The 15,103-nt window shown below is 46.8% G+C and overlaps 5 protein-coding genes across 5 annotated transcripts; 1 reads left to right on the top strand and 4 right to left on the bottom strand.

Annotated features, from left to right (window-relative positions):
• Positions 1-268: 268 nt before the first annotated feature.
• On the bottom strand, positions 269-2,435 carry BGW36DRAFT_456623 (uncharacterized protein). The gene is made up of 3 exons (XM_046221934.1): positions 2,249-2,435; positions 2,014-2,187; positions 269-1,941 (listed from the first exon to the last, which is right to left on the bottom strand). The coding sequence occupies exons 1-3, from the start codon at positions 2,373-2,375 to the stop codon at positions 488-490; spliced, it is 1,755 nt and encodes a 584-aa protein (XP_046077728.1). The 5' UTR covers positions 2,376-2,435; the 3' UTR covers positions 269-487.
• A 360-nt stretch (positions 2,436-2,795) lies between these two features.
• Positions 2,796-4,351, bottom strand: BGW36DRAFT_434855 (FMN-dependent dehydrogenase; the record flags this gene model as incomplete). The annotated part of the gene is made up of 4 exons (XM_046221404.1): positions 2,796-3,065; positions 3,155-3,247; positions 3,345-4,071; positions 4,296-4,351. 4 exons carry the CDS (start codon positions 4,349-4,351, stop codon positions 2,796-2,798), a joined length of 1,146 nt encoding a protein of 381 aa, XP_046077729.1.
• Positions 4,352-4,847: 496 nt separating this feature from the next.
• BGW36DRAFT_332201 (WD repeat protein) lies at positions 4,848-8,939 on the bottom strand. Its single transcript, XM_046212847.1, has 8 exons — positions 8,466-8,939; positions 8,333-8,411; positions 6,987-8,271; positions 6,728-6,938; positions 5,753-6,663; positions 5,612-5,700; positions 5,399-5,561; positions 4,848-5,346 (listed from the first exon to the last, which is right to left on the bottom strand). The coding sequence occupies exons 1-8, from the start codon at positions 8,500-8,502 to the stop codon at positions 5,104-5,106; spliced, it is 3,018 nt and encodes a 1,005-aa protein (XP_046077730.1). The 5' UTR covers positions 8,503-8,939; the 3' UTR covers positions 4,848-5,103.
• A 229-nt stretch (positions 8,940-9,168) lies between these two features.
• On the bottom strand, positions 9,169-11,263 carry BGW36DRAFT_402749 (WD40-repeat-containing domain protein). The gene is made up of 4 exons (XM_046218866.1): positions 10,704-11,263; positions 10,495-10,654; positions 9,587-10,439; positions 9,169-9,528 (listed from the first exon to the last, which is right to left on the bottom strand). The coding sequence occupies exons 1-4, from the start codon at positions 10,908-10,910 to the stop codon at positions 9,480-9,482; spliced, it is 1,269 nt and encodes a 422-aa protein (XP_046077731.1). The 5' UTR covers positions 10,911-11,263; the 3' UTR covers positions 9,169-9,479.
• A 96-nt stretch (positions 11,264-11,359) lies between these two features.
• On the top strand, positions 11,360-15,050 carry BGW36DRAFT_332207 (leucine carboxyl methyltransferase family). The gene is made up of 5 exons (XM_046212848.1): positions 11,360-11,515; positions 11,587-11,804; positions 11,862-12,226; positions 12,280-14,243; positions 14,307-15,050. Exons 1-5 carry the CDS (start codon positions 11,441-11,443, stop codon positions 14,763-14,765), a joined length of 3,081 nt encoding a protein of 1,026 aa, XP_046077732.1. The 5' UTR covers positions 11,360-11,440; the 3' UTR covers positions 14,766-15,050.
• Positions 15,051-15,103: the final 53 nt, after the last annotated feature.

Here is a 15,103-nt window from a genome sequence, read left to right on the forward strand (position 1 = left end):
AATCAAGGATCATTGTAGTCGCGAGTTTGAACTGTATACGGCGTTGATCAACACTGCGGGTCATTTATCGTTTAACAGCTGAAATGGTTTAATACCAAGGCACTATTGCAACATCTTAAAGAAATCGGGTTGGTAGGTGGAGCGACAGAGTTGTACCTACATATTAAGTGTGATGTGATGACAGACTTTGAATTACGAAAGACCCCGGTTCCACGTGCAATTGTGGTATAAATAGTTAATAAATAAGCAGCATGTAAGTTTTGTATGTGGTTGGCTCGGAATTCCTGACGAATGCAGAGTCCAACACGTGAGAAATCCGGAGATTTCTGGGAACCGTCTAAGACTCTAGCCTCTGGCTAAATTATCACTAGCTCGATTTATGCATCTTTGCATTATGCAATGTCAATTGATGTACAAGTCGCGTCCATGAGCCCCTATAGTATATCCACGTCTCTCGCCATGGAGTCCATTCAAATATTTCAGTTTCTCAAGCACATCTCTGGGTCATCTCATCTCCATGGGGCTTGAGCCAACCCATAAGTTTCAGAACCTCAGTGTCAACCATTCTATATCCCCATTTCCATTCAATCCTAAATTCTGGTTCACTAGACAAATCAATTCCAAGTGTAGGTAGTGCCACGTATTTCTCCTTGATACTCCCTCCAAGCATAGTGTACCTTATTAGCACAATGGGCAAAGTGAAGCGAGATTTGAAGGGCGCCATGGTCTTAAGGATGTCTTTAGAAATTCCATTTTTCCTCCGACGAATATCGAAAACCTGTTTTATATCCTCCGCTCCAAGGCTTCGCACGACTACACCAGAGAAACCAGTGCGTTTTGTTTCAGGGGTGAGTCGAAATTGGAGCCAGTACCTAGAATCCCAGAGAACTGGCGAGGAAAATTGCTCGGTCAAGTCTGTAATATTTAACTCCGGGGAAAAATGGGCTCGGAATGGAGCTCTGGAGACATGCCAAACACTACACTCCGCCCCATCTTTGATGGACAATCGGTACTGCGCTCCGCCCACCGTAAAATCTTCTATTTGCTGACCTGTAAAAATCCTACTAGCAAATCCGGCATATGTATGAAGAGCATGTGATTTATCGTCGAGGGGAGACACTAGTTCAGTGATACGGCGAAGGGAAGCTGCCAGAAGTCTTGGGTTATTCCCGTAAGACATCAATGGATGCGAGTTATCTAGCAGCGGAAGCTGGATGTTCATCGTACTAGAACCAGCTATGAATTCAAATAGCCTGCATTCCCGCAGCAAAGAATCTGTTTGCAGCATTAGGTTCTGTGATGAATTTCGATTTCTCGATAAAAAAGCGCTCATTGAAGAAGATTGAAGAGCACGAGGTAATTTGTTGTTCGAAAGCAAGCTTCTGATAGTATTTCGAACAGTAAGTGCTGTGTCAAAATTGGTGGGGTCAGTGACAAATGGGATTCCCAATTCACTACAAGTATCCAGGATGCTAGACTTTGTGAATGGCAGCAATGGTCTGCAGAGCAAAATCCCACCTGTAGCCATATTGAAAGTCACGCTTTTCCTCGGAGACTTTTCCTTTTGATTCACCTGGCCGTCACACGTGGGTTGTCGAGAACGAGCATCGCAAGCGTGCAGAAATCTCTGTTGATCGCCCTCAATTTTTTGGAAGGAACCACTATCAGATATGCCCCATACTCCATAGCCTTCGGGAATTCGACTCAAAGGGGCAATCCCAGTCAACCCCTCTCGTCCGGAGCGTTGGCACAACCTCAGTATTGCCGTCTCCACATTGTCATTCAAATGATGACCAGTTAATAAAGCTGTAAGGTTATTGGTACGGCATGCTTCGCCAAGAGCGAGATATCGTTTCTGTCGGGCAGACGTTTCAAAAGCTGTCACTTCTGTGACATCTTTTCCCGAAGGCCACACCAACGGTAGTATTTCAGTTTCAATCCCTATAGTAATATGTCAAATTCTGCAGTTCCAAAGGAGTATATTAAATAACTCAATTAAAATCTATATCTTACCTAACTTCGATAGCCATTCTGCGACAGTCTGCGCTTCTTCAGAACTTTCTTTGCGCGCTTTATGGTCGATGATGAATGCTTTTAAGTACAGAAAGAGTTCCGGTTGATCAAGTTGCAGCTGCCTGCACAGCCCAGCCAAGGCCATAGAATCAGCTCCCCCGCTGACGGCAATACCTAGACAGCAGAAGAACGTTGTAAGTATGATTTTCTGGCAAGTATCACCACGCAAATTTACCTATACGGCGCGGCAGGTGCCGGGGTCGTATGTACTGCGGACTGCTCCTCCAAGCATGGTCGAGGCTCTGGAAGAATTGTTGTATAGCAATAGGTCTAAACTGCTTCTGCTTGAGCAAGCTCGCCATTCGCTTAAAAGCATCGGTTACCCAGTATCTACCACGTATATCATTGAAACGAGGTTTTCTGGAGGAGTTGAAGGCGGAAATGATTGGCCGGATCCTGTGTCTTGGCGATTATTCGGTTGCCACCAGGCCCTATTCGGCCTAGCCTCTAACGTTCTTCTATACTCGGTGCAAAACTCAGGAGGGCAACATGGGAAATTTATACTAATTACTTGAAACCATTCCCAAGGGGAAATCCATGAGTATTTGCATCTTTTAAAGGGGGTCTTTCCAATAAATATCCCAATCTCATACCGAGAGATTGTAAGTAGGCAGTTACGAGATGCATTAGGCAACCTTAAAATCAATAGCAATTATAATTTCTTGTTGTGATTTATAAAGACCAGAAACCAACATTAAATCGAAGGAGAATATAACAGAGCCCTAAATTCCCGAATGTTCAGCGATCAAATTCGCAGCCTGCGGAAGGCTGTCAATTGCAGACCCATCTATACGGTCAATAAACGGATAGCCAGCCTCTTCCATCAGCAGATCAAACTCTGCAAGCAAGCTCTTGAGCATATGACGAACGCCATGTTCTCTAGAAATGCTTAATGCCCAGACCCATAGACGACTAATGAATACATATTTGGCTCCTAGGGCTAAAGCTTTGAAGACATCGGCTGCACTTCGCACGCAGGAATCAAACATGATCTGTGGGAAATTATCTGTCAGCTACCTCGATTTCTTAATTGGAAAAGAGAATTGAGTTTACGTATATTTCATCTCCAACTGCATCGGACTGCATCGGCAATCTTTTCGAGTACGTCGAGGCTGGCAACAGCTCCATCAACTTGGCGTCCGGCATGGTTTGTAACAAGGATACCATCAAATTCCTCTGAATTTCAAGTCAGCACGCAGCAATTCTTTTCTCCAAGACGGAAGATAATGCGGCCAAAATTGTATACTCAAAGGAACAAGAAGAAAGAGCACATACAACTCAACACATTTCTTAGCGTCCTCCACATTTTGTATACATTTTATACAAAATGATCTGCCACCGCTGATACGTTTCCACTGAGCCATAGTCCATTTCACCTTTTCCCAGGTGTGAGCCCGGCCATACCAGATATTTTTATCTATCCACTTTGCGCCAAACTCCATTGGATTTTGCTTTTCATTGATACCCGCTTCTTTCAATCTCTGTTGAAATACCGGGTCTTTAAGACCTAGATCTCCCGCTCCATGATCATGATAAAAGGCGTAGTTACCAGTGAAAAAATCATTATGGTGCCACGCCAATGACCAGGTGTCTGTCATCAACATGCAAACATCAAACCCATTATCCAAGGCTCGCTGCATCATGGATATTGCCTGGTCATCATCATGGCTTTGATACAGCTGGACGAACCGGGGCCCATCTCCATTAGCCTTGCCTACTTCCTCAATACTGTAACTTCCAGCAGAAGACAGACAGTAAGTTAATTTTAATTCTTCGGCAACCTTGGCCACGGAAAGCTCGCCTGCCGGATGGTATATTCGATTGATACCAATCGGGGCAAAGCCAATGGGGGCGTCGACTCGATGGCCAAAGATTTCGGTCGCGGTATCACGTTGATTAGTGTCTACGCAAGTACGTGGTATTATACGGTGACGATAAAATGCTTGTCGGCTTGCTAGATGGGTCCAAGATAGCCCTGCGTTACAAGCGGAGTAGTGCCTGTGTTGCCAAGTCAATACTGAATACTGGAAAGGAAAGAGAGAGGCCGAAAGCTAATCATCCTCCTTCTGAAAGCTTTTGCTCGGCCAATTTCTCAATTTCGGCAGGATCTAATATCCCATGTTAGTACAAATAATAATGTGGCAATATTGAAGCCACCCTTACCAGTATTAAACAGCGGGTATTGGCCGTGATTGCTGTTTCAGAAAATCTCTCGACGGTACAGAGACCACTGAGGTGTGGTTCTATTTTGGATATTAGGATTATTTGGGTCGCACATACCTTATCACTGCGATTGATAACTTTTCAAGGTTTTTTGGGTTAACACTGAGAAATATTAATGAGCATGATACTTCCAAAAGCTAGATGTAACAAGCCTGGGCTCTAATCATATTCAAGTTTCCCGTCATTTTTTTAGAACATCCGTGAATTGAGACATGTGATCCTCGGAAAAGGACTGCCAGCAAGAATAGACTCTGATACCCTGACATTGACATCAAATCACCCGATTTGGAATGAGAATTTCCCGAACAGACTACTACTAGAGATGATCCGCCCGATAATCATGACGTAGTACTCTCTCCTCAACCAGACCCAGTAACGTAAACCATGCGGAAGCATCGGAAATTGTGGGATTATATTAGAAGTAGAATTCTTATTCGCTGTCCATGACATGTAAATATTACTAGATTTGGTATTTTCGATGTGAGCTTGCTCTCGGCCGAGAAGATAGACAATAGATATTGTATCAAACCATTGCATTTTGTTAAGGCTTGGCTTAATGTGCCCTATGAATTAGATTGATAATTTATGGTGTATCTACCATTGAAACTAGGCCCAAATATCAAATAATATCGAAAGGAATGCACCGCTGCTTCAAATCCCGATTGCATTAGGGTTTGCTATCATTAGACACTAGCCCTAAACCACCATCGAATTTTACAACAATAAGCAACGCTTCCTTAGCACTTATAATATGGTCTACAGTACATTTTGACTATTCATGAGGACAGAATCTTTTCTAATGGCTATTTATAAGCCAGAAATAGAAGGGGTTTCTGAGTTTTGACTTTGGGCGGTTGTCTGGGACAAGGCGCCATTCGGGTGGTTGTCAGCATTTGAATCATCACTCGCTTGAACATCTACAGTTTGAGCTTCTGTCACTGGTGGCCGAATCAATTTCTTGCCATTGGCTTTATAGAAAAGGACCATGTCGCTACCGGAGCGCCAAATGTGTGTTCGTATTGTTGCCAATGTCATATTCTCCGGAATCAACTGTGTAAAGTTAGAATTAGAACATGTAGGGATTGGGGATAGTGTCTCTAACAGTGTTTTGGCAGTATAGGTCCAAATATTCTTCAGGCTTCATGGGATCCGGATCTGGGTTTGTTGGGTCTGCTGGATCAATCCGCTCGGCGATGTACGCGAGAATCTTCTTGGCTCGGAGCATACGGTTGGCGTTCAGCCGAGAGCTATTATTGTTGGCCGCCCTGTCCTGAATTAGCACTTTATATTTTCTACCCAGGAGCCATTAGCATACCCATCAGGTTTGACCACAGGAGGAAGTTGGTCTTCATATGGCTTTAGAATGAAAGCAACCTTCACCACTTCCTTTGCGATAATTTGATTCTATATAGACAAATTTAGCAAATGATAAAGTATAAAAGGATATCAACTTTACCTTCAACAATAATTCTCCCAGCCAATGAGGAATCGCTTGCTCGAGCTTGTCGACCTCTTCTCGCACATTTCCCACAAACCCCTGGTAAAGATCCGCAGCTACAGCCGTATCACCAGATTCTTCTTGGATCAATATTGATGTATTTGACGGGATACGCAATACTGGTGCTTCGCTGGCCGGGCTAGGGGTGATCCCCGAGTCTAGAGTTGAGCCAGGGTTAGCAGCTAGAAATGTTTCGTACTCATGGTGTATTCGTTCAATAACCCCGTTGAGACTATTCTCAAACACCTTTTCTTCCTTCTCGGATGATTTGTCAGATTCTTCTGGCTTTTCCTCTGGCAATGGGCTTTTCACATCGCCCGAGGTCCTGCCAAGCTTTTTGGGGAATTCCATCCTGAATTTCTTGCCAAATAACGAGCCTTTTCTTTTCTCCTCCTTTTCTGGCTCAGCTGGTGACTGAGGAAGTGCCGTAGGTGTTTGATCATCTGCTGCAGATTGGACTGGTTTATCCGCCTCGATGGCATGTGCGTTAGAAAAGTAGTCATTTTGCTTCTCAGAGGACGGATGTCTGGCCAAATCGTGGTTGAAGCCTGTATGCAATGGGTCTTCTTCGCTTCTAGGAAGGGAAGAGCTAAGATTAGCACCTCCGGGAGATACTGTGCCTATATTTAGACCTGGCGAGGCAATATGTGGTTGCAATCCATTCAGAGCGCGCGGTGTTGTTGATAACGGTTCTGGAATTCCTTGTGATCCTGGTGTTCTTGGTGTTGGCAAATCGATCCGAACGGGAGCACTGTCATGATATTCGGCTGCTTTTGCTAATGCTGCTTCACGGTACTTTTCATCACGTCGAACCTCTTCTTCAACTAGTTCGCCAAACAACCATCGAAGAACCCACTTTCCAAGATTCACTATTTTCATTAGTCCTATAGTTAGCTAGCTAATCTCATATTTGAATGTCATGGGTTCCCTTACGTCTCTGATCTGCACCATGTTCATACTCGCCCGTAATACCTACATCATCCGCATACACCTCGGCATCGAAACAGCGATTCGGTTCCAAGATAACAGATAAACGTCCAGTTCGAATGTCCACTGTACACCAATGGGCTATGCTTTCGACCGTATTGACTTCCGATGCGACGTCATCAATGTGTCGTTTTCCAAACGTTTGTATCGGTACACACTTATTGTTGATTAGTATATGCAAACAAAGAGAAAGATGGTTATTCACCTTGACCAGGTCCCACATAACAACCTCTCCAGCTGTGTCTTGAGTCAATGTTCGCTTTCTATCATTGAGCAACAAATATTTGATCAATCCATGCTGTCCCTCAATTGTTTCCTCCGGCATTGCATACACAGGCATTACAACACCAAGCTCGTCATCATTGACAAGGTCTGACGGTTTTCGGCCGCTAACAGAGGAGTATATAGTAGCTCTTTCCGGGTCTAACCCTGGAAAGGTTGACGTATTTGAGAGCAAGAGAAGGGAGCTATGAGGTATTTTCTTTCTGGTAGTTCCATTAGTCGCCCCTAAAGGGGCTTGGTTTGAAGTCTCTGGGGGCGATTCTGTAGGTGAACCGGCACTCAAACGCTGAGCTGAGTTATTCGGAAGCTCAATATCCGCACTTGTATCCACATCATTCCAGCGGTTGATGCTAGACTTCGGAGTCGCAGTCCAAATAGAGTCGCCTGCGGCTACAACTTTGATAACGCCTTCGTGTTCTTGAAGAGCAGCAATGGATGTTCCTTGATCGATATCGGGAACATTTCGTGTATCCGTCTTTGCAACGAGACCTGATCGGTCGCTAGAATAAAACACCGACAGTTGGGGGTGATCTGAATAGAGTGACCACACACTGTCGTTGTGCATAGTTAATGTATGCGCACATCGACCTGCAGTCAACGACCAGACCTTGATAGTCTGGTCCGAAGAGGCGGACATAATAGTGTCTCCATCTTCATTGATTAGGATATCTCTAATATTATCTGTGTGTCCCACGAATTTGGTGATGAGCTTTCCTGATTTTGGATCCCAAACTCGTACCACTGACTCCGGGCCACCGCTTGCTAAGACCGAGCCGCCTGTCCCTAAAGCATATACAGACCCCTTTTCGGTGACTTCGTCCCCGCAGGTGTCGATTTTCAATATATCGCCTCCGCCGTTGAGATCCCATAGAATAACCTTTTGATCCAACCCTCCTGATGCGACCCAGTTGGGCTGCAGTCCTGAGGTCGCTAGGCACTTGACGTAGTCGGCATGACGGCCGACAGAAGTTGGGAGGTCGCCGGTCTCAGACTGTGGTCTCCAAACCCTGACTGTCGTGTCTGACGAGGCGGAAACCAAGGCAGAGTTATTTTGTGTCAGAACGATGTCGTTTATCCAATGACTATGCGCCTGGACCTGATGTCTATGTGTAGTCGTTTTAGAGCTCTTCGGGGAGGCAGCAGGTGGAGACGACGTTTTGTGGTTCAGGTCCCAGGAACATATTACACCGTCGCGACCTGCAGAGTATCTTGATCGGACGATTGTTAGCTGGATGAAGTGTGTAGGATGCCATTACAAACGAGACGTACAAAATGCCGCTTTCGGTGTCAACAGCAAGACCATTAACACCAAGTCGGTGCCCACCCGGGGCATCTGGAAGAGGGAGCACTGAAAGAGAAGGTTAGTAGATGGCCGAGTTGGATGAATTCCGAGACCACGCACCATAGCTCACTCTCTGATGAGTGAATTTGCGTGCCATTCAGAAAGAGGCTATGGTATTTGAGAACGAGAAAGAGGCACAACGGAGCTCATGAGCGTCGAGTCGGGGCCAGAGCCGCAGCAAGACAACCACGGTTGCGGAGGTGGTCCGTGGAAGTCAAGTCGAAGAACGCGTCACGTTATGGGCATCGACAGACGAAGGAGACAAGCGCAATCAAAGTGAGTTGTCGAAAGGCCAACAATTCGAGAATTGCTCTTCGAGAAGACGGGATCGACTGCAGTGAATAATGGAGGGATGGCTATGTAATGATGGGAGCTTGCGTGGAGGTCGGAGGGCGAGAGTGGGGACTGAGGAGAGACAGAATCAATTGGCCGGAAAGAGGACTGCGCTTGCTGATAAGCCAGTGCGACTCATGTGGGGGGAGGTGGGAGGAGAGGAGCGAGCTCAGCCTCTTGGCCTGCATTAATAACGGTATTAATACTTAATATAATATTGGAGGTTCGTGGCAGAGTTGTATTGAGGTACGACGGCGCTACGATGACTCGGGCATGGCCTATGCGGGGTCGGCTCCGAAATCTCCGTTGCAGGCCTAGCTAGGCTGCTACCACGTGTTGGGGCTCCACAGCGTGAGCACCTCTGACGGCTCGTTAATCGTGTGCGGCGCCTGGTACCTCGAATGTGCATTTGCATATATATTTCAGTATGGTTGTTTTTACATCTAGAGAAGAGCCGAGTGCTACTGGCTAGAGAAGATTCACGGGAATATGTCAGTTCGCAGCCGATAAAAATTAGGCGGGAATTCCGCGACAACAAAAGAATCGTCAGGATGGATATAGGCATTGTCGCAAGACAAGAAATAAGAAAAGAGAGAGAGAAAGAGAGAGAAGATGGATAAAGACTGCGCCGATCATCCCGTCCACAAACTCCTAGAGTACATGCCCGCAGTTACATACGCCGCTAATGATGAACATGCAAAATCACATAGACGAGATACAATTGTAGGGTATCGTAGGTAATCAATAGTCTAGCCCTGATGACCCGAGCTTGTCGTTGGTATCGAGAACACTAGCAAGCGATCGTGTCAGTAAACATAAGTTTCGTCACCATCAGAAAGGTTACATACGAGTATTGTTTTGTCAATGTTCCCTCACCGCCCTTGGACAGGTCGATGTTGAAGACATAGAAATTACCTTCACTAGTCACAACCATGACCTGCGGTGTGTTGCTACTCATGGCCACAACGCTTCTGACGGGCCCAGAGTTAGCATGACCACCGGAGCCTGGACTAGACCTTGGCAATTTGATCCATGCAAAGTCCCGCGCAGGCTCCCACATCTCACTGACACCCTTTGGAAGATATCCGCCAACAGTTGCAGCAAACGTGTTTCCTACGTTCTGCGAGGTGCGACGGATCATGCCAATGAGTGTACCATTATGCTTCCTCGACGCGAAATCGGACCCTTCAAGTTCTTCTTCTCCGTAGCCCGAGGTAGGGCTAAGCGGTCGGTCGTAAGGAGAAGACCGTAAGCTCCCATCTGTAGCGCCTCCCTCTTTGCTCAATTTAAATACATGGATTGTCTCTGTTGCCGATGAAACACATAGTAATGTCGACATGGTATTGAACGACATGCTGTATATTCGGGAGGGTATTGAACCTCGTCGAAATTGGTAAAGCTTGTGCCCATCAGGGACCGAAAAAACTCGAATTATGGTTCCTTTGTCCGAAGCAGTCGCTAACAAAGTGCCATCACCATTTAACGTAATACATGAAAGAGGGGATCGATGAGCCTCTACAACATTAATAGCTTCTAGCTTGATGGCGTCGAATATCAATACATCACCGGTCGTAGGAGCTATATGAGTCGAGTTGGCCGGGGGGGCGTGCGCAGGAGGAGCAAATGATGAAGGCGGAGCTTTTTGTGGTAGCGGGTAGGCAAGATAACAGTTCTCAGAGGAGGGCGACAGCGCACAAATTGCTATTTGGGAAATAAGTAAACATTTAAGAGGGTAGCACCGCCCAATAAGACGTACCACTCTGATTTGGTGATGTTTCAATGGTCGAAAGAAGTCTCATAGTCTGGATATCATACAGATAGATCTGGTGTTCAAGGACGATCACCAGTCGTTTGCGATTCAATTTCACGGCAAGGACCGTGGTTGGAAATGTTAGTTCGCATATAGTGGATTGTCGCTATTGGTATCAGCACTCAACCGTTCATGCGCCATTTATGTAAACTGACCTTGGTATTGGTAATCTGGAGACGCCGTGGCGACAAGATCAAAGCGACCAGCGACGTCGAGAACAGCATCTCCAGCATGGCTATGTTTCCTTCTTTGGTCTCATAGCTTTTGGCAAAAGGGTCGGTCGTAAAGATGCGAAACCCTTTGGGCGTGCCCACTGCCAAATAGCTGTAGTCCTGGTTGAATGTAACGAAGTTCATCGCCATCGTTGCTTTACACCGATGTTGTCAGAAGCAGACAGCGTGAACGGATGGTGTTGTTGTTATTGATCGCACGAGCGACGGCAATGACGCTGTTCTGAATGATTCCACCCCGCCTCACCAATCATGCGGGGAGGGGTGTAGTCGCATAAAGAATCGATAGGATCGGTCAGGATGCAGGAAGATCGCCTATCGCAAATGGCTGGGAGACGCAGCTCGGGGGCTTTAAGAGGATTCCGACTGGCGACTGGAGACTAGGCAGCGATATGGCTGGCTGAGGAGGGGCGGAAGCAGAGCGAGCCTCGGAGTGCGCAGGCTGAGGCTGGTGATGTCCAGGTGATGGACTGTCACTGTGAGTGAGTGAGGCTGGCTCCACCACAGCTAACTGCCGCTCGGGCCATACTTTGATTGCGCTCTCCCCCTCCATACCCGTTCTGCCGCCCGATGCCGCCTGCCACAAAATATTGCCTGCCACGAAAAATGGAAAACAACAAAAGAACAGGCGCCCCTTCGATTGGCCTTTGCGCGCTGTTGTCATGGCCCAAAAGCCGAAACAGGCTACGGCCAGCATGCCGACCAAACAGGAGAAGGAGGCTGGTTTGGTGATGGAAGTTAGTGAGCTGTTGCCTTGCCTTTAGCCATCGTGATGTGGGCCAGATGACTGACCCAGCTTGCTGTCTAGACAAATAACAGTAGTATTGTGTCCAAACGCAGTGTCGAGCTTCAGTATTATCCCGGAGAAGAGTTCTTTCGCCCCTTCGTGAAGAGACCGCAGAGACGAGCGCCGTTGATCAACCGTGGATATTGGCTTCGGATGCATGCCATTGCGCAAACGGTTCGCAAATTCCTGGAAGAGCCACACGAACGCCCCAAATTTATTCTCAACCTTGGATGCGGCTAGTGAGTGTACACAATGCTGAATTAGTTTGAGGGGTATGGGCTGAAAAGATTGATTAGTGACCCGCTACCTTTCCAGTTTCTTGCTCGCGAAAAGGCAATCTGCCAAAATGCCACTTTCGTGGACATTGACTATGAAAAGCTGATGGGCATTAAAACTACACTCATTCAAAAAACGGATGTTTTTAAGGATGTCTTGGGAAAGATGGACATCTACCCGGAGCCTAATCCGGTGCTTCTGCGAGCTTCCCACTATGTGGCTGTGGGGTGTGACCTTAAAAACTTGAAAAAGCTTGGGGAAGGTCTGAATGAGATTTTCGGCTCTTCTCCTGTCTCGATTCTTTGTACAGCGGAGGTGTCGCTCACTTACATGGACATTGAGTCCGCCGATGCGCTTGTATCATGGTTACCGACCCTCGGTCAAGGTAAGAGACTAGCATTGTGCACCTTGTGACAGGGCTAAGTTATACTTGTGCAGACATTCAATTCTGTCTTCTGGAGCAATTCTTCCCAGATGGCCCTAATCATCCGTTTGCATATACTATGATGAAGCATTTCCATAAGCTCCAAGCACCTCTGCACTCGATTCATAAATATCCAACCCTTCAAATGCAGGAAGAGCGCTTCACTTCCAAGGGGTGGCTCAGCGCATCCGCCATGAGTTTGTGGAATGTTTGGAATGACGATTCCTTTCTTAGTAAATCGCAGAGGACGGGTTTGGACGACATCGAACCGTTTGATGAATGGGAAGAATTTTCTCTCTTTGCTTCCCATTACTTCCTTCTATCAGCCTCTACTTTTGCTAGAGACTATAGGAATAAGAATCCCGAGGCCCCATGCTCTAATGGTCTTCCCAAGTCCTCGCTGGTTTTATCAGCTAAGCCTCTGCCGACTCAGAAGGGTCGTCGAAGGTTTGCCGCAATAGTCTCCGATAGTGACGGGTCGTTGGGTATCCACGGTGGACTAGGGAGTCAATACCGTCTGTCGTCGACTGATCTTTATGTCAGAGGAGAGAAAGTTACTAAGTCAGTCCGAACTTTGCCGCCCCAAAATATCCCGCCACGCATGTGCCATACTATTACGAACCTCAAGGATGGGAGGAGTCTAATTGTTGGAGGTCGGGCGTCACCTGCTGCAAGCTTGAGTGACTGTTGGATTCGTCAAGATAATGTGTGGAAAGAGACATATCCCCTTCCTGTTCCTCGATTTCGTCACTGTGCAACACACGTTCAACTACAAGAAGATGCAGAACATGTGTTGGTTTACGGCGGAAAGTCTAACAAGGGCGAGACGCTGGGCGATTGGCTACTTTGGGACGTTCAACAAGGCTGGCAGACACTTGAAGTTGTCTCTGAGGCTGACATTCCAACTCGATTTGGTGCCTCAATAGTGAGCATAGGCTCGTCAAGTGGATATCTCTTCGGTGGTATGACTCAGGATGGAATCATTCAAACCGATTTCTGGAAATGGACTGTTAAGGTGCGAGAGAGTGGAACTAAAATCATACAACTCATTGAGCACACCTCCAAACTGCGAGATGCTACGACTCTTTCAGACTACATTGGCCGCTTTGGTGCATCTGTTAGTGTAATTTCTGACAGCTTGATTATTATTGGTGGGATCAGTGTTCGTGGTATTCTCACACATGAACTGGAGATACTCCATCTGAATATTGCCGAGTTAGCTCAGGAGAAATGGAATTCTTTGACTGTGGAAATCGTTCATTATGTCACCGATTCTTCAATGTCTCGACCACTCCTCGTGGGCCATGTATCGTCCAATGTCAGCCCATCTGAAGCTCTGGTTGCTACTGGTGGAGCAGTGTGCTTTTCATTCGGTACCTATTGGAATGATTTCATTTGGCATTTGCGAGATATTTCAGTCAGGACTCCCGTTGAGTGGAATTTGCTGCCTGAAAACGAAAAGGCATGCTTGAATAAACCTGCGCCTCTAGCAAATAAAATTCGTAAAAGACTAGCCAATCCAGGTACGATCACCGCGATACCTCGTCGAACTGTCGAAACCCAGACCGAGTTTGAGGAAATCATGGCCCATTCTCAACCAGTTATTATAGCTGGGGCTAATCTGGGGCGCTGCACGGAATATTGGACCAAGGACTACCTGGCCCAGGCTATGGGAGTTGATCGTCAAGTAATTGTTCATGAGGCTCGTTCTGATCATATGAATTTCCAAACGAAGAACTTTTCCTATAAGACCAAAAAATTCAGCACATTCCTCGAAGAAATCCACCAGGGCAGCCGTCAATATCTGCGATCGATCTCGGTCAATCAGCCAACGAAGAAGGCAACTAATTTGGCGGAAGACTTTCCTGAAATCAAGGATGATTTCCAACTCCCCGCTCCACTCAGTTTTGTACAAGAGCATGCACATAGTTCCCCTCTACGTATTTCAGGGCCAGTCACTATGTGGCTTCACTACGACGTAAGATTAGCTTTTACATTGTGATGTGAATCATATTTGCATTTACTAACGTTCTTCTCCTAGGTAATGGGCAATGTCTACTGTCAGATTCAAGGACAGAAAAAGCTGGTTCTCTACCCGCCCTCGGATGTACAGCATCTGCAGCTACCGGCTGGAGCATCCAGCTCGACTCTAGAAGTTTTTGACAGTGTAGCTGATGGCAATATTCTCTATATCCCACGAACGTCGCCCCACGAGGCCATCATGAAACCCGGCGATATTCTGTTCATCCCGCCGCTCTGGCTGCACGCTGCATCGCCCATCGGAGGGGTCAGCATCGCGGTGAATATGTTCTTCCGCAACCTCGTCACGGGGTATGCAACGGGGCGCGATGTGTATGCGAACAGAGACCTCCAGGCGTACGAGAAAGGACGCAATGAGGTGGATAAAATCGCACAGTCGTTCAAGGCACTCCCACCCGACATGGCCCAGTTTTACCTCTTGCGGCTGGCCGACGAGCTGCGAGCAAAGGCGCAGCGATGAGCATGCAGCAGTGGAGCTGATCAAGAATGGCTGTTGGCACTAACAATTATAGTACCATAGTGTGTACGTAGTTATGTATTACTACCAGAAAAACAAGGTTTACGGCGATTGGCTGGATTTGCTTCTAAGACGCTCGGACCAGCAAGTCCCGCCGTGTGGATCCTGGGGAGGCAGCCAGCCAATGAGCAGGCGGCGATTGTTTGCACGACTCAACCCCGCTCAGCACTCAAAATAGATGACGATGACATTATTCTTATCGCAGCGAATCGTCAATAAAACATTAACATATTAACATATCGTATTCTCCTTTCAAGGACAGCGTTGTATGAGGGTCTGGC

The sequence above is a fragment of the Talaromyces proteolyticus genome (genome assembly GCF_021365285.1).
Source record: "Talaromyces proteolyticus strain PMI_201 chromosome Unknown BGW36scaffold_1, whole genome shotgun sequence".
Taxonomy (NCBI): Eukaryota; Fungi; Ascomycota; class Eurotiomycetes; order Eurotiales; family Trichocomaceae; genus Talaromyces; species Talaromyces proteolyticus.